The following is a 19,596-nucleotide window of genomic DNA, read 5'->3' on the forward strand; positions in this document are numbered from 1 at the left end:
TCTGGGCTCAAGAGCCCTGTTATCTTTGCTATGGTTGCTGTTAGCTCTACCAATGGCCCCCTTACAATAAGACGATCTCGGCTGGTGTCTGTGCTGCATGGACATCTAGGACCTCGTGTACAGTTGTGAAAATATTCACATGAACACTGATATGTACAGGTACCATTTAGTCGGCTGTGCTGCTTGCTGTCATATCACAAGGAAAAGCCAGAATTTTGTCGATGATACCCCACGTATTCCATGATTCCTCATCTGTCGATTATCTTTTTGGTATCTTCTTAGGAACGTTGTGGATCTCTTTGTAATGGTTTGACTGAGCTTTCAGAAAGTTGAGAAATGATGGCCGTCTTAATGGTCACATATGTGGTCTACACTGCAAAGAAAGAAGAGCTTGTATGTTGCTTTGAATGACCGGAGAAAACATCAGTGAAACACTTCAATCAACGCTTTCTCGACAAAACCCATACCGATTTCAGTATTCCTCAGACACTGTTACATCAGCATTATGTAAAATGGCCATTGGTCAGAGATCCATAAACAACCCTGGTTCTAAAACATTCTCAAGAAATATTTATTGGAGAGACCTATTTCTGTGAATGTAAGTTTGGAGCACAGCATTGTATGGTAGTGAAACATGGGCTGTGAGAAAACCAAAAAAGAAGAGAATCGAAACATCTGAACTGGGATGCTGCAGAGGAAAATTTGGTGGAGTGATAAGATAAGGAATGGGGAGGTTTTCCGTAGTATTGGAGAGGAAAGGAATATATGGAAAACACTCACAAAAAGAACGGACAGGATGATAGGACATCTATTAAGATATCTGGGAATAACTTCCACGACACTAGAGGGAGCTGTAGAGGGTAAAAACTGTACAGGAAGACATAGATTGGAATGCATCCCGCAAATAATTGAGGATGTTGTTTACAAGTGCTACTCCGAGATAAAAAGTTAGCGCAGGAGAGGAACTCGTAGTGTATCGCATCAAACCAGTCATAAGACTGTTGGCTCAAAAAAAAAGGCCTGTATATGTTTGTGTGTACGTCTGCGTGTGTGTGTGTGTGTGTGTGTGTGTGTGTGTGTGTGTGTGTGTTCGTGAGTGCGTGTGTCCGTGATGACGGATTCCTTACCTATAGCAGGTCCGACAGTGAAGAGCAGGATACCGCAGGAGACCATGTTAAAGCCGACGGCGGCCGGCAGCTTGTGCTCTGGGCACACCTCGGCCACGCACAGGTTTATATTGGCGAAACCGATACCTCGACAGACTCCACACAGAGCGTTCCACACGCACAGAGCCACCATACTAGAGGACGTGGCGATCACTGCGCAGAGGAACAGTGGTCAATGCGAAAGCCAAGTCAGTGTCACTAGAGCATTTCAAACTAAGTTTCTATGACTAAATGAATATACTATGTGTAATAGGAATAGGAAACAAAGAACGACAGGAATGTGTTTCAGCGTAGTTTTGAAAATGTAAGTAAAAACAAACTTTAGATGGAAATTTAAGTAATTCAGTTCACTAATATTAGAAAACTACTTTTTCAGTACTGAAAACAAACCTCAAATACGCAATAATTAACGTAACCAAAGGAAAATGTAATACATCAAATATAATTATATCTTAGTGCGTAACAGAGAATGTAGTAACAAGGAAAATATTGCAGTCAGCAAACTCAAAGTGCACAAGCATGCATGAAGCGTCACTCTGTGCTGACGGAATATCATCATCTTAATCATAATCATTAACAGCATCATCAACATCACACAAAACACTTCACACACATCAAACATGTCTGTTTGAAACAGAAGCCTCTCTACCATCTTCTAACTTCTCATGTTTGCCTGTCCTCCAGCACACTGCAGTTTTTCCCTTTCCTTGGACCTTTTCCTGTGTTCTCTTCAGCAGTCTGACTCTGTCATCCTCCTACTGTTTTCAGAAATCTTACGTCTCTTATTTCCTTGGTATCGCTATCCATGTTCATGTGTGTATAACATTCTTTCGTCTGTCCATCTCAAAACATGTCATTTTGCTGCATTCTGCTATGTAACTTTCCTCCATTATCCATATTACGGAAGCATATTATAAAATAGGGACATTGTACTTTTCCACCTTCGGGGCTCTCCTGCGATCAAAATTTAGCTACTTATGCTGCTGAAAATTCAATTGTTCTTCTACCACTTTTATTGATCTTTTTTCTGCTGTCAGCTTCCTTAGTCATACCACATAAATCCTTGACAAAACTATCTACAGTCTTGCAAAGTTCCCGTATAAAACAAAATAACCGAGTCAGTCTGATGATTGATCTGCCCAGAACACCTAAGTGGGGCCGAGTTCAGCTTTCATAAGAAAACAAAACTGAACGCAACATACACAGAAAACTACTAACCAGTGGTTTCTTTCTGCTGTCATGTTTACCAGGAAATACACATCAAAACTGCCATGAAGAAAATCATAATCCAACACAGACACGCGAATCAAACATACATTTTCCAAATCAAGGAATGAAATTTCGAAAAACAAACACTCATCATTGCGCTAAGAATAGCCAAGGTGTTGTTTGCACCAGTGAATTAACACAAGCATCCCTTCCATGTACTGATCATAAAACACGCAACAAACATGGCTGCTAATGTAGTTCAATGCATACTGAGTAATAGTTCACATCACAGCCGCCCAAAGGACACCATGACTGCAGGCACAAGCTATATTTTTTGTGAACACTTGCCTGGCAAGCCCACAACTAAATCTATTCCAAGGAATGAGTAATAGCGGATATTGGCTTCCCTTGATCTCGCAGCCCCAAACAGTGCATCAGGTGGCGCCATCCCTTTGAAATATGATACCTGTGAAATTCATGTTTGTGTGTGGTCTCGGAACACATGCACTATCTCAAGCGGTTACTTCCTGTTGGCCAAAGCAGAGGATGGCGGCATCTCCTTAGATCAATATCTGGGACATTCCTGTCGAAACAAATGTACTCTCTCTCTCTTTCTCTCTCCCTGAGGTGGTTACTTCCTGTTGCAACATTTGGCTCAAACCCATAGACCAAGATGCTCTACTCTCTGCGGTTGAAAAAATTCGATAACCAATCTTAGAAGGGGATGCTGTTGTCCACACACCTCGAATTTCTCACGCAAAATGTGGATTTCTCCCTTTTATATAAGTAATTTTTGAAGACAGAAGAAATCGAAGCATAAACACGTTTTCACATCATAAAGTATCGTTACTTGTTGTGGAACTCGTGTGCAAGAGTATGTCATATGCTGTATTTCCTCTAAATATTCTCTCTTCACTTAAAAAAAAAAAAAAAAATCTGTTCACATCTGCTTACTGTCTGCTATGTCATGCACCACAAGACTAGAATATTGAACTTATTTCAGGCTCATGAGGGAATACCTGGAGCATGCTCTGCCTCCGTCACTTGATGTGACCTTACTTTCGAACGTTCTTAAGTTAGTAGCATAGAGGAGTCGTAGATATCAGGTTAATACTACATATCACTTTAAAAATCGGTTCTATTATGACGGCCATCTCTCCCTGTTTAGGTAGGATATGGAAATTTCGTTAAAATATATCGTCGCAATGAACAAATGCTTGATTACCACTTAAGACTTGTGAATTATACCTATGGTACTCTCACCCTCACCTCCACCTGCCCAGTGGTACGTCGTTGATAACAAATTGATTGACTAATTAAATTGATCATGAGAGTTCCTTTGCTTGGTGAGTAATTTCTTTCCTGCAGTCGTAATACATTCGCCAGGTAACCTTTACACACGCTTCTGCGATTTCTCTGGAGGGCTTCCCACATACTAAGTAGTCACTTTGTTCATTAACAAACAGGTTGGTAACCGTCGCCACATATCTGAAGATACCCATCACTAATTATGCTGGAAGTTAGTCACGTCAGTCCTGACAAAACTCTACCGTCTAGTGAGCAAGATGTATGAGACAGGAGAAATACCCTCAGACTTCAAGAAGAATATAATAATTCCAATCACAAAGAAAGCAGGTGTTGACTGATGTGAAAATTACCGAACTATCAGTTTAATAAGTCATAGATGCAAAATACTAACGCGAATTCTTTACAGACGAATGGAAAAACTGGCAGAAGATCAGTTTGGATTCCGCAGAAATGTTGGAACACGTGAGGCAATACTGACCCTACGACTTATCTCAGAAGAAGGATTAAGGAAAGGCAAACCTACGTTTCTAGCAGTAGAGAAAGCTTTTGAGAATGTTGATTGGAATACTCTCTTTCCAGTTCTGAAGGTGGCAGGGGTAAAATACAGGGAGCAAAAGGCTATTTACAATTTGTACAGAAACCAGATGGCAGTTATATGAGTCGAGGGACATGAAAGGAAAACAGTGGTTGGGAAGGGAGTGAGACAGGGTTGTAGCCTATCCCCGATGTTATTCAATCTGTATATTGAGCAAGCAGTAAAGGAAACAAAAGAAAAATTCGGAGTAGGTATTGAAATGTCGTGTGACGAGGGCCTCCCGTCGGGTAGACCGTTCGCCTGGTGTAAGTCTTTCGATTTGACGCCACTTCGGCGACTTGCACGTCAATGGGGATGAAATGATGATGATTAGGACAACACAACACCCAGTCCCTGAGCGGAGAAAAATCTTCGACCCAGGCGGGAATCGAACCCGCGCCCATTGGATTGACAGCCTGTCGCGCCGACCACTCAGCTACCGGGGGCGGACAGAGTAGGTATTAAAATCCATTGAGAAGAAATAAAAACTTTGAGGTTCGCCGATGACATTGTAATTCTGTCAGAGACAACAAAGGACTTGGAAGAGCAGTTGAACGGAATGGACAGTGTCTTGAAAGTAGGGTATAAGATGAATATCAACAAAAGCAAAACGAGGATAATGGAATGTAGTCGAATTAAATCGGGTGATGCTGAGGGAATTAGATTAGGAAATGAGACACTTAAAGTAGTAAAGGAGTTTTGCTATTTGGGGAGCAAACTAACTGACGATGGTCGAAGTAGAGAGGATATAAAATGTAGATTGGCAATGGCAAGGAAAGCGTTACTGAAGAAGAAAAATTTGCTAACATCGAATATAGAGTTAAATGTCAGGAAGTCGTTTCTGAAAGTATTTGTATGGAGTGTAGCCATGTAAGGAAGTGAAACGTGGACGATAAATAGCTTAGACCAGAAGAGAATAGAAGCTTTCGAAATGTGGTGCTACAGAAGAATGCTGAAGATTAGATGGGTAGATCACATAACTAATGAGGAGGTATTGAATGGAATTGGGGAGAAGAGGAGCTTGTGATACAACTGGACTAGAAGAAGGGATCGTTTGGTAGGACATGTTCTGAGGCATCGAGGGATCACCAATTTAGTATTGGAGGGCAGCGTGGAGGGTAAAAACCGAAGAGGGAGAACAAGAGATGAATACACAAAGCATATTCAGAAGGATGTAGGCTGCAGTAGGTACTGGGAGATGAAGAAGCTTGCATAGGATAGAGTAGCATGGAGAGCTGCATCAAACCAGTCTCAGGACTGAAGACCACAACAACAGTCACTTAGAATTCTGGTATTCTGCTCCCGAACTAATCCTGCTCGGACCCGTCGGTCTATGGAGGCAATAAAATGCCTCACTCCCGCCTCCACCCAGACGATGTCCCCGCCCCTACACCCACCACCGCCATCCGGCCGCATACGAACAGCAGCCACGACAGGGACAAGAGCCCCTGACGCATGTCAGGGCTCTACCGGTCCCAGCCAACAAGGTGTTGCTCGCTGTGCCAGACTGTTGTTAATGATTCCCGACTCACAAAGTTGACCTTCCCTTCTCAGAACAGGGCACTTAAATGCTGACAGGGTAAATACCTGAATGTTGAAAAACATGCTTCACCTCCTCTCACCTGCAAAATGAAACGTTCTGAGATGTGTTTTCGAAGTACGCCAGAAAGGCTGACCCAGTGAATGATAGCAAAATACCTGTGTGCTGGCCACCCTATCCCAAATGTGTATGAGGGTGCAGACTGGGTTTCCCTCAGAACATAGCCTTGTAAAAGCGATCTTATTGGCTTCCAAAAAGTAGTGGGTGAATGCTTCAAGAACTCAAATCCTGGAAGGAAGGCAATGTTCTTTTAGAGGAACTCTATCGAGAAGAGACATTTGAAGCGGACTGCAGAAGGATTCTACCGCTGCCAACATACATTATGCATACGGTCCATGAAGATAAGATACAAGAAATTAGCACCCATATGCAGGCATAAAGACAGTGTTTTTCTTTCACTCTATTTGCAAGTGGAACAGGAAAGGAGATGATTAATAGTGGTACAGGGTACCCTACGCCACACGCTGTATAATGACTTGTGAAGTATGTACACAGATGTACCCGAAAACTTAGTCTACCTATTAAGATGCCTGTCAGTCCACTAATAGACCCACAAAACTCACAGAAGAATGTTGTCTCGTATTTATCAAGAAAACTAAAGACGATACTTCTGCTGCTGATAGTCTCTCGGCAAAATCTTGCAATCACTATGTGAGACATATGTGAAAGGTAGCCGGCCGGGGTGGCCGAGCGGTTCTAGGCGCTACAGTTTGGAACCGCGCGACCGCTACGGTCGCAGGTTCGAATCCTGCCTCGGGCATGGATGTGTGATGTCCTTAGGTTAGTTAGGTTTAAGTAGTTCTAAGTTCTAGGGGACTGATGACCTTAGAAGTTAAGTCCCATAGTGCTCAGAGCCATCTGAACCATTTTTTTTTTTTTTTTGTGAAAGGTAACATGTTTGCCCCCAACACTCAGAAGAAGTGGTATAGAGCTCACCTCTCAACTCTCCTTTCGTCAGTGTATCGCTTACTCGCCATATTCTCACGAACTTCCAATCTTCGACACAATATTTTAATCTACCTGATTTCTACATCTACATCTACATCCATACTCCGCAAGCCACCTGACGGTGTGTGGCGGAGGGTACCCTGAGTACCTCTATCGGTTCTGGTTCAAATGGTTCAAATGGCTCTGAGCACTATGGGACTTAACATCTATGGTCATCAGTCCTCTAGAACTTAGAACTACTTAAACCTAACTAACCTAAGGACAGCACACAACACCCAGCCATCACGAGGCAGAGAAAATCCCTGACCCCGCCGGGAATCGAACCCGGGAACCCGGGCGTGGGAAGCGAGAACGCTACCGCACGACCACGAGATGCGGGCTCTATCGGTTCTCCCTTCTATTCCAGTCCCGTACTGTTCGTGAAAAGAAGGACTGTCTGTATGCTTCTGTGTGGACTCTAATCTCTCTGATTTTATCCTCATGGTCTCTTCGCGAAATATACGTAGAAGGGAGCAATATACTGCTGGACTCTTCGGTGAAGGTATGTTCTCGAAACTTTAACAAAAGCCCGTACCGAGCTACTGAGCGTCTCTCCTGTAGAGTCTTCCACTGGAGTTCATCTATCATCTCCGTAACGCTTTCGCGATTACTAAATTATCCTGTAACGAAGCGCGCCGCTCTCCGTTGGATCTTGTCTATCTCTTCTATCAACCCTATCTGGTACGGATCCCACACCGCTGAGCAGTATTCAAGCAGTGGGCGAACGAGTGTACTGTAACCTACTTCCTTTGTTTTCGGATTGCATTTCCTTAGGATTGTTCCAATGAATCTCAGTCTGGCATCTGCTTTACCGACGATCAACTTTATATGATCATTCCATTTTAAATCACTCCTAATGCGTACTCCCAGATAATTTATGGAATTAACTGCTTCCAGTTGCTGACCTGCTATTTTGTAGCTAAATGATAAGGGATCTATCTTTCTATGTATTCGCAGCACATTACACTTGTCTACATTGAGATTCAATTGCCATTCCCTGCACCATGCGTCAATTCGCTGCAGATCCTCCTGCATTTCAGTACAATTTTCCATTGTTACAACCTCTCGATACACCACAGCATCATCTGCAAAAAGCCTCAGTGAGCTTCCGATGTCATCCACCATGTCATTTATGTATATTGTGAACAGCAACGGCCCCATGACACTCCCCTGTGGCACACCTGAAATCACACTTACTTCGGAAGACTTCTCTCCATTGAGAATGACATGCTGCATTCTGTTATCTAGGAACTCCTCAATCCAATCACACAATTGGTCTGATAGTCCATTTGCTCTTACTTTGTTCAATAAACGACTGTAGGGAACTGTATCGAACGCCTTGCGGAAGTCAAGAAACACGGCATCTACCTGGGAACCCGTGTCTATGGCCCTCTGAGTCTCGTGGACGAATAGCGCGAGCTGGGTTTCACACGACCGTCTTTTTCGAAACCCATGCTGATTCCTACAGAGTAGATTTCTAGTCTCCAGAAAAGTCATTATACTCATTTCGATGAGTAGGAGGTGTCCCCACCAAGTGTCACACCCCAGTTACTTATCTCGGAATCCCATCATGTTCCTACAGCACTGTTACATTAATTATAAGGCTATCTGCTCCTCCACCTGTCACTGACTAGGTAAAGAGGTATTACAAGAAGAAATATAGCGCCCTAACAGACAGGAAGAAAGGCACTATCATGCAGAGTATACGAGAACGGTACAAAGAAATTCAGAAGCATAAAACCGACAATTCATCAACCTCGAATGACTGTCTAAAAATATCACCCTGTATGTGTTGTAATCTCCTTTATTGCATTCCTGTGATTGCTGTGTGAGAAATACAACAATGTAATGGTGTCAGAACCTTCGATGATAGCTTAGCATTTCGTGAGAAATAAAAGATAATGGCTCTGAGCACTATGGGACTTAACTTCTTAGGTTATCAGTCCCCTAGAACTACTTAAAGCTAACTAACCTAAGGGCATCACACACATCCATGCCCGAGACAGGATTCGAACCTGCGATTGTAGCGGTCGCGCGGCTCGAGACTGTAGCGCCTAGAACCGTGAGAAATACCTCACCTTTTTTTTTTTTTTCAAACGGAACATACATCTGTAATACGAACTGCATAGTATCACAGTGCTTCCAATACACCATCCAGTGATACACTTAAATTGCTGCTACAGCCTCACACCTCTACACATAAGCCAGAGCTACTGGAAGAGTAGGGAGAGATTTGGGACTTAATCACAGCATTGCTCATTTTTTTTACCCCCCTGTGCTGTTCGATAGTGGAGTAACCATGGTATTTATGATGCTGGGGTATATCCTCATGGGTAGTATACATATGTGTAGATTCAGTTTTTTATTTTGAAGCAAACCCAGTGGTTTCACGCTTATGCAAGAATTGTATGTCGAGAGCCAATTAACCAACAGGTACAGACCAAACCAAATCAATGTCAATGTTTCCTCTAGCAAAAGCAGTCATCTTAGTACCTCTCACATTTTAATCTGAATTCTAGTGCAACAGATTGTAGTGCAACAGTCTCTAGGTGGCTTTCTGACAGGATTTGTGATCACTCGCCTCCTACACCATCACAAGTGGGCAGATCACACTCCCCTTAGAAATGCATGCAGGTGAATTCGAGCCTTACGTATTCATCTTCTTTAACTCGACAAATTGTCAGTTCTTAGGGTATGGCTTGCTTCCCTTAAGATACCACCAAATGAATGTGTCTTGGAGTGCATTGTTAGCCTACAGGGTTCCATAGCAAACAGAGCTGTCTGTGCTCAGTGCTCCACCTGGAGCTGGCAGGGCCTGGCGTGGCCTGCAGACATGGTTGACAGTGTGTCCAGTGCTCTCTGGCTGACATATGTGCAGACAATCAAAACAGCAGCTAATGTATCACACTTCATTCCAATCCTCGATACTTACAGTTATCATAGAAACTGGGGGCAGGAAGAACAGACACGAGCTCCACCTAAGTGGGAGAGGGGAGGGGAGGAGCCCTGTCTCCTACAAACCGAGTAAATAAAGAATATGCAAATTGAATTTAACAGAATGTGTGCTGGAATGTAATTGACATCGATTTGAATTTCATGTTGTGAGATCTTTTACACAAACAGCTCTGCACAGAGTATTTTACAATCAATTTCTGGATGGGGGAGGTGAGGGGGAAGTGGGCAAGGTGAGGGGATAGCTGAGGGATGTCCCAATAGGGGGAAAAGTGGCTCAGAACTGAACTAGGGAGGGGGTGACAAAGAAGTGTCCCTTTTCCCAGAGGTAGGGAGGAGGAATAGAGAGGTGGGGGGTTTCTCAGAAGGAAGGATTATTCTCAGGGTCATAAAACAACTGCCATAGCGTCATAAATCAATTAGCACAGCAGTGCGTTAAGAGGACGAGGAGGGGCATAATTTACTACAGAATGTATGCTTTCCCTTAATGTATGCAACCCCTCACAAACCAAAGAGAACCAGAGCTGGATTTACTCCATTACTGTTGGGACAAAAAATGTTACACCTCAAGAGGAAAAGAAAACAAATTTTGTCCAAGGACAGAAAACGAGGTTAGCGAATGAACCATAAAATACAATGCTATAAGTTGTGTAATGTTAAAAGTATTATTGTCACTGAGTCCAATATCAGCTAAAGGGAAGTGAACCTGGGGACTATAAGGAAAGACAGTTTCAATCACTTTTATTTCTAGAACGAGATTTTCATTGTGCGGGGAAGTGTGTGCTGATACGAAACTTCCTGGCAGATTAGAACAATGTGCCAGGCTGAGACTCGAATGGGCTGGTGCTCTACCAATGGTGCTACCCAAACAAAGCTCATCACCTCCTCACAAAGTAGGTTCAAAAATGAATGGTTCAAATGGCTCTGAGCACTATGGGACTTAACATCTATGGTCATTAGTCCCCTAGAACTTAGAACTACTTAAACCTAACTAACCTAAGGACAGCACACAACACCCAGTCATCACGAGGCAGAGAAAACCCCTGACCCCGCCGGGAATCGAACCCGGGAACCCGGGCGTGGGAAGCGAGAGCGCTACCGCACGACCACGAGCTGCGGACCACAAAGTAGGAAATAAGATATTGGCGGTAGTAAAGTTGTGAGGCCAAGTTGTGAATCATGCTTGGAAGCAGAAGTGGTAGAGCACTTGCTCACAGAAGGAAATAGTCTGAGCTCGATTCTCGGTCTGGTACACAGTTTTGATTCACCAGGAAGTTTCACTTGTTTTATTCTTAGGATACTCTCATCAGTAGACACAGTGGGTGCCCAAAAGTAGGGAAACATCACGAGAAATGTATGGTTGATAATAAATGCTGTTGATAGCCAAGATTGCAGGTTTTACTGTTGTGTGTGACCACGAACGCCACTTGTACACTGTTCTCAATACGGTATAAGTATCAGTCGTGGTCAGAATAGTGTTCTGCGTAGTTGTGACTGCACTATTTTGGTGCTATTTGTATTTGAACATTGATAAACTGTTGGTGCTCATTCGGTAGCTGCTTCCATAACCATGGTAGCTGAAGGCGTGGTGTTTAAAGAGGAATTGTATTGACGATTTATATCGCATACAAGGATAGCAGGAAAACACTGTCCGCTAAGTCACAACGCAGACGAAAGTGTGTGTTGAGTGATTGTGACAAACGGTCGTTGAAAAGGATTGTGACGAAAGATAAGATGACGGCAGCTGCAAAAGTTACTGCAAAATTGAAGCTTGACTCGGAGATCCTGTCAGCACTGTAACAACGCGAAGGGAATTCCATAAAAGGGGTATTGCAGGGTGAGCTGAAATTCCAAAGCACTCATCAGTGATGCAAAGACCCATAACACGAAAATAAGGTAACGGAGCCCCAAAACGTGGACTGTGGAGCGACTGAAGAAAGTCATTTGGTCTGATGAGTATTGTTTCAAACCATTTGTGACTTCTGGCTAAGTTTGAAGGGTGTTCAGTGATGATTTGGACAGTCCTACAGTGGTATTTCATGAGTTCCTGGTTACCCTTCATGGTCACTTTACACCCAAGCATTATGTGACCATTTTGGCTAATCAGATGTATCCTGTGATGGAGTATTTGTTCCCTGATGGTGATGCTGTGTTCCATGACGCTACGGCTCCTGTTCACACAGCTCTCATTGTCCAGGACTAGTGTTGTGAGCACAAGGATGAATTTTATCATCTATATCTACATCTACATCTACATCCATACTCCGCAAGTCACCTGACGGCGTGTGGAGGAGGGTATTTGAGTACCTCTATCGGTTCTCCCTCCTATTCCAGTCTCCCCACACCGCCTCGAAAACCAGATCTCAAGACTTTTGCGCCTTGGTAATGTACTTTGGAGTTAAAGGCGCATGATTGCAATCCACCTCCATCATCATCATTACCTGAATTTGTCTCTATTATGTATAATTGTTTATGATTTCCTTGAAAACCTTACGGGACCTTTATTTATCCATTCAGAGACGACTGAAAGCTGTTTTGAGTTCTAACTGTTGCCATTCACTGTATTAGGCACGGTAATATGTTTCTGGTCAGTCCATATTTTTGTCCACTCACTGCTGCAACAAGCACCCTGTAGTGCAGTACCCTGCGGAGCCACCGAGGGCACAGAGGATAGTGCGACTGCAGGGATTTATCCCTTGCACGCTCCCCGTGAGACACGTTCGCAACTTAATGTCCACACACTACATTCGTATGCCCGTGCGCACTACACTCATTACTCGCGGCAGACAATCATGCCGAGTCCCGTAAGAGTTCGGGCAATGTGTGTGCATCCGCACAGAAGAAGGTCAATGACGGGTTACCCTTAACTATATGAAGATGGTATCTGTTCTTTCGGACATGTCCGAAAGAAAAGATACCATCTTCATACAAATTAAAATGGTTGAGAATGTATCCATATTTACGAATTAATTTGCAATGTGTACGTTAAGTGACTTATTCCACTTTAATAAAGTTTATCACTCAATATGATCCATGGAACATCAAACTAACTAACTAAGTAATTGCTATCAGCATCACCAGTGACAATTAGTTCTATGACAGGAGTCAGATCTCAGTAGATACAATGTTGGATTTAAAATCATTGAGCTGAAGAAACTTTCCTCATAGAAAGACAGACAAAATTAGCACTTTTCGTTAATGTTGTTTTAAACAGACTCTGGCTTGCTGACCTGAGCAAGTGATTCCACAGAGGACGGCAGCGACGAAGAAAGATAGGCGTGCGCTGACCTTGAGGCAGTCTGTGATGGAAGGCACCGTGAGCCTGGCCACGACGTCGCCGGCGGCCATCATGGTGAGGCAGAGCGCCGTATCGGACAGGGAGAGGTGTAAGCGGCGTTGCAAGTACATGGGCATCAGCAGCGAGAAGTTGACGCCCACCGTGAACATGCACCCCGTGCCGAACATCACGTTCAGGAACACCCAACTCCGGAGCAGGTCCAGGTCCATGAAGGTGATCACCCGACGCCACACAGGCTGCGGCTCTGTGAAGTCAAAGAAATAATTTAACACAACTGCAAATTTTTATGGCAAAAATATTATACTTTGTGGAGTGGATAAAAACTGTTTTCAGCCTTCACAACAGATAAATGTGGTATTTTGACTAAAGTTCAGTCTTGATCACACCATTTATGTTTCAATGACATAGGTAACCGGTTTCGGTTATTTTTACATAATCATCATCAGACCAATGGCTCCCTTAGGAGTCATTATTTAAAGCTGGTTTTTCAAACTTTCTAGGAAGGCTGTGCACGAGTAAGTACTTTTGGGTCCCACAGATTGCGCTAGTGCGGCTTATGTGCTCCTGCCACATCAGACGGCATGCATTTCTGGGAGTTTAGTTGAGCATAGCGACACCAGAGTCGAGAAATGGTGTGCAAGGTTAGTGAATAGGAGTCTGACGTATGGAACTGAAGCGGCAACTTCGACTCAGAGTCACTGACAATGCAAGGCTACAGGGGATGTGTTTTATTACATGTATGTTAAACACTTGTGATCTAACGGTAGCGTCTTTGACGAGTAATGAAAACGGTTTGGGTCCCGCGTTCGAACCCCACCACTCCTTAAATTTGGAATAAAAATAGTCATCAATGGTGGCCGAAGACTTCCGGTACATGAAGCCACCCTCATTCTGCCAGTGGCCTTGTTGAAGAGGCCGTAGAATTGGACAGAGGTTCTCGGCACTCACTTGCGAGTGGGGGGGACTGACCCTAAAGGCGGAATAATCGGCAATGATCAACGGCATGAGGATGCAGAAGGCAATGAATACGACTACTTTAAAGACACATAACACGTATCCACAGGACACGTGGCTTGTAAATGAAAAAGTGTCAAGATGATATCCCCATTGGCAAAACATTCTGGAATAGTCCCCCATTCGGATCTCCGGGAGGAGACTACCAAAATGGAGGTGACCATGAGAAAAAGACTGAATAACCAACAAAAGAATGAGGTTGTACCAGTCGGTGCATATAATGTCAGAAGTTTGAGCGTTGTAGGAAAGCTAGAAAATCTAAAAATGGAACTTCAAAGGCTCAATGTAGATATAATGGGGATCAGTGAAGTGAAATGGAAAGTAGACAAGCACTTCTGGTCAGATCTGTAATATTTACAGCAGTAGAAAATGGTATAAACGGAGAAGGATTAATTATAAAAAGTAAGGTAGATGAGAGAATAGTTACTGTGAACAGTTCAGTGATAGGGTTGTTCTCATCTGGATCGACAGCAAACCAGCACCGACAACGCTATTTCGGGTATGCGTGCCGAGTCGCAAGCGGAACATGAAAAGATAGAAAAAGTATATGAAGATATTGAACTGCTTCAACTAGTAATTCAATACGTAATGGAGTATGAAAATCTGATGGTCATGGGGCGCTGGAATGTGGTTATAGGAGAAGAAGTAGAAGAAAGCGTTGGTACTATATACGAAAAAGGAGAATGATTAATTGCGATCTGCAATAAACTTCAGTGATAGGAAATACTATGTCCAAGAATCACAAGAGGATGTGATATAGTTGGAAAAGGTAAGGAGATACGGGAAGATTTCATTTACGCAACTTCATGGTCAGGCTGAGATTCTGAAATCAGATATAGACTCATACCACAATTTAGTAATGATGAAGAGCAGGCTGATGTTTAAGAGACTAGTCAGGAAGAAATGAAATTGTATACGGACATAATAAGAAATGATAAGAAACGCTAGAAGCTCCGTGAGGCTCTAAATACTGGGACAATGAATAGCTGAGTAGGAAGTCCAGTTAAAAAGAAATGGAGGTCTCTAACAATGGCAGTCAAAGAAGCTTGAATGAAAAGTATAGGTACTAAAACTAAACTTCTCCCGCACAGGTCATGAAGGCCCAACGGTACTGACCGGCCGCCGTGTCATCCTCAGCCCACAGGCGTCACTGGATGCGGATATGGAGGTTCATGTGGTCAGCACAACACTCCCCGACCGTATGTCAGTTTCCGAGACCGGAGCCGCTGCTTCTCAATCAAATAGCTCCTCAGTTTGCCTCACCGGGCCTGAGTGCACCCCGCTTGCCAACAGGGCTCGGCAGACCGGATGGTCATCCATCCAAGTGTTAGCCCAGCACGACAGTGCTTAACTTCCGTGATCTAACGGCAACCGGTGTTACCAATGCAGCAAGGCCGTTGGCCAAAAGTATACCTATACAAGGATGAGAAATGCGAGGAAACCATGGATAACAGTAGAAATACTTCAGCAGACAGACGAAACAAGGAAGTTCAGAAACTTTCAGGGAACTTCAGGAATATGAAGATGCAAGTGGCTTAGGAACGAAATAAACAGGAAGTTCAGGGAAGCTAAGCTGAAATGGCTGCAAGGAAAAGTGAAGAAATCGAAAAAGAACTGATTGTCGGAATGCCTGACGCAGAATATAGGAAAGTCAAAACAGCCTTCGGTGAAACTAAAAGCAAGGGAGGTAACATTAAGAGTGCCGTAGCAAATCCCCTATTAATTTCAGAGGAGAGAGCAGATACGTGGAATGCCTCTATGAGGAGAGAACTTGTCTGATGACGTGATAGAAGAAGAAGGAATTGATAGGGGAGAGGTAGGAGATCCAGCATTAGAGTCAGATTTTAGAAAGGCTTTAAAGGACTTAATATCAGGTGAGGCAGGACGGATAGATAACATTTCATCGGAATCACCGGGTAAGTGTCAACAAGACGACAATTCACCTTGGTGTGCAGAATGTATGTGCCTGGTGATATGCCATTAGACTTTCGGAAAAACATCATTGACGCAATTCCGATGATAACACATCGTTGACGCAATGCCGAAGATAACAGTAGACAACAAAAGCGAGAATTATCGCACAGTCAGCTTAACATCGCATGCATCCAAAGACGAAAATAAGAGACAACAGAAATGAGGAAAGCGAAAAACTTAACATCAAATCAAAAAGTAGGTGTCGTCTTGGAACTTCGCTCTCTAGGCAGCAAAATAACCCATGACGGATGGAACAAGAAGGTCACAAAATGCTGACTAGCACTGGAAGAAAGAGCACTCTTGGTCAAGTGAAGTCAACTAGTATCAGACAGTGGCCTGAATTTGGGGAAGAAATTTCTGAAAATGTATGTGTGGAGCACAGCATTGTTTGGTACTGAAACACTGACTGCGGAAAAACCGGAACTCAATAGAGTGGAAGCATTTGTGATGTGGTGCTGCAGCAGAATGTTGAAAATTAGTTGGACTGATAATGTAAGGAATGTGGAGGTTATCGTTAGAATCGCTGAAGAAAGGAATATTTGGAAAACACTGTCAAGATGAAGAGACCGTATGATAGGACACCTGCTGAGACATCAGGGAATAACTTCCTTGTCAGTAAAGGGTGCTGTAGCGGGTGAAAAGTGTAGGTGAAGACAGATATTGTAACACATCCAGCAAATAATTGAGAGTGTTGGTTGCAAGTGCTAATCTCAGATGGAAAGGTTGGCAAAGGGGAATAAATCGTGGAGGGCTGCATCAAACTAGTCAAAAGGCTGATGACTCAAAAAAAAAGTAAGTCGTTAACTACGTGATTAAGTAAGAATACAATTAATTCAGTCTGTTACACTGAAGGTGGACGTTGAAACATCTGGGAGAGTTTGACAAATCGGAACTAATACGTTGGCAGGGCTTCTCAAAGGATCAGGAGTCTGAACAGTACAAAACATTTATAATGTCGAAGCAGTACACCAAAGTAGAGTATACGTTTGCATCAGTGGCTGAATTTGAATGCATATTCATCACTAACTCTGCAAGCAAGTCTTCAAAATGAGGCTCGAAGTTACTGAAACTCAGTGAAATGATTTGACTGTCCGTATGGCTAGATCTCATTGTGTTAATCTTCAGGTGGAAGCTGAAAAGGCAACGAAATCAGTCATTGGTCGTATCTGAGTGTGAATTCAACTCAGCAGCTCATCCGCTCAGAGGTGCCTGGATTCTCAGCTGTTGTGATGTGGAGAAAAAGTCTGGTGGTGGACCAATAATATGCTCCATAACACTTGGACTGAAAAACTGCATCATACTCTCTTTCCACCTCTATTGCCAGTGACGTGATAGCTCGACAGCAGAGTCGAGTTTATCTCTCTAACTTTTAAACTATCTATCTTAACCACTCCTGACTGTTCTTGTATGTATTAAACATTTCGTTTTTGAAGTGCCAGAGTTCGGTGGTATCCCACGCCATCAAAGGTAGCCTAGCTCCCAGGTTCTCCTTCCACCTGCTGATCTTCTTTGTTGGGGATGGTGTGTATCAAAGAATCTCTCCTTTCTATGTACTTTTAATAACAGCGTTCTTCTAGGACTCGATGAAAACGGTATTTGTCCTCTTACTACATTCAGGTAGTTAAAAACAAGACCCTGTAGTAGCCATACGCTTTGAGGGGATCGTATCTATATATTGACTTCCGATGAGTGGCACCCCATCGGTGGTTCTTGAAAGCAAAGCCAGATGACCAAATGACAGTGAGTTCGTTACTTCCGATGAGAGAGTTCGCAGCTCATGGTCTAGTGGTTAACGTTGCTGTCTATGGATCACAGGGTCCCGGGGTCGACTCCTGGCCGGGTTGGTGATTTTCTCTGCCCAGGGACCGGGTGTTTGTATTGTCCTCATCATTTCATCATCATCATCACTATTCTTGACGTTGGCTAGATTGGATTCTGTAACAAATTGGACTGTGTAAAAATTGGGACTTCGTACGGCCAGTGATGCCCGCGCAGTTGAGCGCCCCGAAAACCAAACATCATCATCACTGCCGATGAGCCCTTCTGTGAATTCTCCAAAGGGGCAGCATATTCTATTGGCCCACATGGTCAGCTGCATCTATGCACATGCAGTTCACTCTGCGTAACGTAACGTAAAAATTGGGGACCACCGAATAGATAAAGGTACGGAATTCTGCTCCCTAGGCAGCTAAATAACCTATGATGAACAGAGCAAGGAAGATATAAAATGCAGACCAGCACTGACAAAGAGGACACCCCTACCGAAGAGAGTTCTGCTAGTATCAAAGATAGCCTTAATTTAAGGACGAAATTTCTAAGAATTTACATCTGGTGCAACGCATTGTATGATAGCCAAACATGGACTGTGGTAAAACCAGATCAGAATTGAAGCATCTGGTGTCTGGTACTATAGAAGAATGCTAAAAACTGATAAGGTGAGAAATGAGAAGGATCTACACTGTATCGACAAGGAAAGGAATGTACGGAAAAAAAGAGAAGAAGAAGAGACAGGATGATAGGACATTTTTTAAGGCATTAGGGAATAGCCTCTATGGTACTACAGGGAGCTGTAGAGAGAAAAAAATTGCAGTGAAAGACAGAGATTGGACTACATCCCCCAAATAACTGAGGAGACAGTGCTCCGGCGTAACCACGAGCACCGGCACGAAGACGAAGAATGCAAGACCAGAGAGGGCGGTGAGACTACATCAACCAATAGCCCGCTGACTAGGACGTCACCACTATAGAAGCAGCCTCTACAAGGAGAGGATATAAGAGCCGCTCCTGCCAGCCTCGGCTGCACAGTACTAGAAGGCACAGTACTAGAACCGATCTAGAAGAGAGCGCTACGATAGGAGTTAATAGGGATCCATGTCTATTGCTTGTGTGGACACTGTCTATAGCGAAAGACACTGACTGTTTACATGTTGCCCACCGCTTGCGACGCCATTGTAAATTCAACGTTAAGTATTGTCAATATTACTTGATTGCAATAAAAACTATTAATGTGATTTGCTTGAACTACTGTATGGCTTTCCGAGAACGCAACGTCCTTTAGGCACCCTATAAGCGCCGGCCGCGGTGGTCTAGCGGTTCTAGGCGCTCAGTCCGGAACCGCGCGACTGCTACGGTCGCAGGTTCGAATCCTGCCTCGGGCATGGATGTGTGTGATGTCCTTAGGTTAGTTAGGTTTAAGTAGTTCTAAGTTCTAGGGGACTGATGACCATAGATGTTAAGTCCCATAGTGCTCAGAGCCAGAGCACCCTATAAGCGACAAGTGGGCTGGATCCCCCATTGGCGACGGATCCTGCACCTGACAGCCACGGAATTTTTTGTGTTTTCTTTTTGCTGGTGCATTAATTTCTCTTGTCTTTACTTTGCAGGGGCATTCACTTGTTTTAATAGTTTTTTGTCGTTTTTGCTAATCAGTGTTTTCAGGTGGGTATTTGCAGAATATTTCTTTGCTTTTATACTTACTTTGTTTGCTTGCTTGTCTTGTGTGATTGTTCCATTT

At 43.6% G+C, this 19,596-nt stretch overlaps 1 protein-coding gene across 1 annotated transcript in view; it reads right to left on the minus strand.

Annotated features, from left to right (window-relative positions):
• The window catches only part of LOC126484739 (monocarboxylate transporter 2-like), a 50,004-nt gene that overhangs the window by 7,902 nt on the left and 22,506 nt on the right, over positions 1–19,596 (minus strand). Inside the window, exons 4-5 of the mRNA XM_050108334.1 lie at positions 13,027–13,338; positions 1,128–1,319 (exon numbers count right to left, since the gene is read on the minus strand). Coding sequence (XP_049964291.1) covers positions 1,128–1,319; positions 13,027–13,338 — 504 coding nt within the window. The remainder of the gene's footprint in view (positions 1–1,127; positions 1,320–13,026; positions 13,339–19,596) is intronic.

This window comes from Schistocerca serialis, chromosome 6 (assembly GCF_023864345.2).
Source record: "Schistocerca serialis cubense isolate TAMUIC-IGC-003099 chromosome 6, iqSchSeri2.2, whole genome shotgun sequence".
NCBI classification, from domain to species: Eukaryota; Metazoa; Arthropoda; class Insecta; order Orthoptera; family Acrididae; genus Schistocerca; species Schistocerca serialis.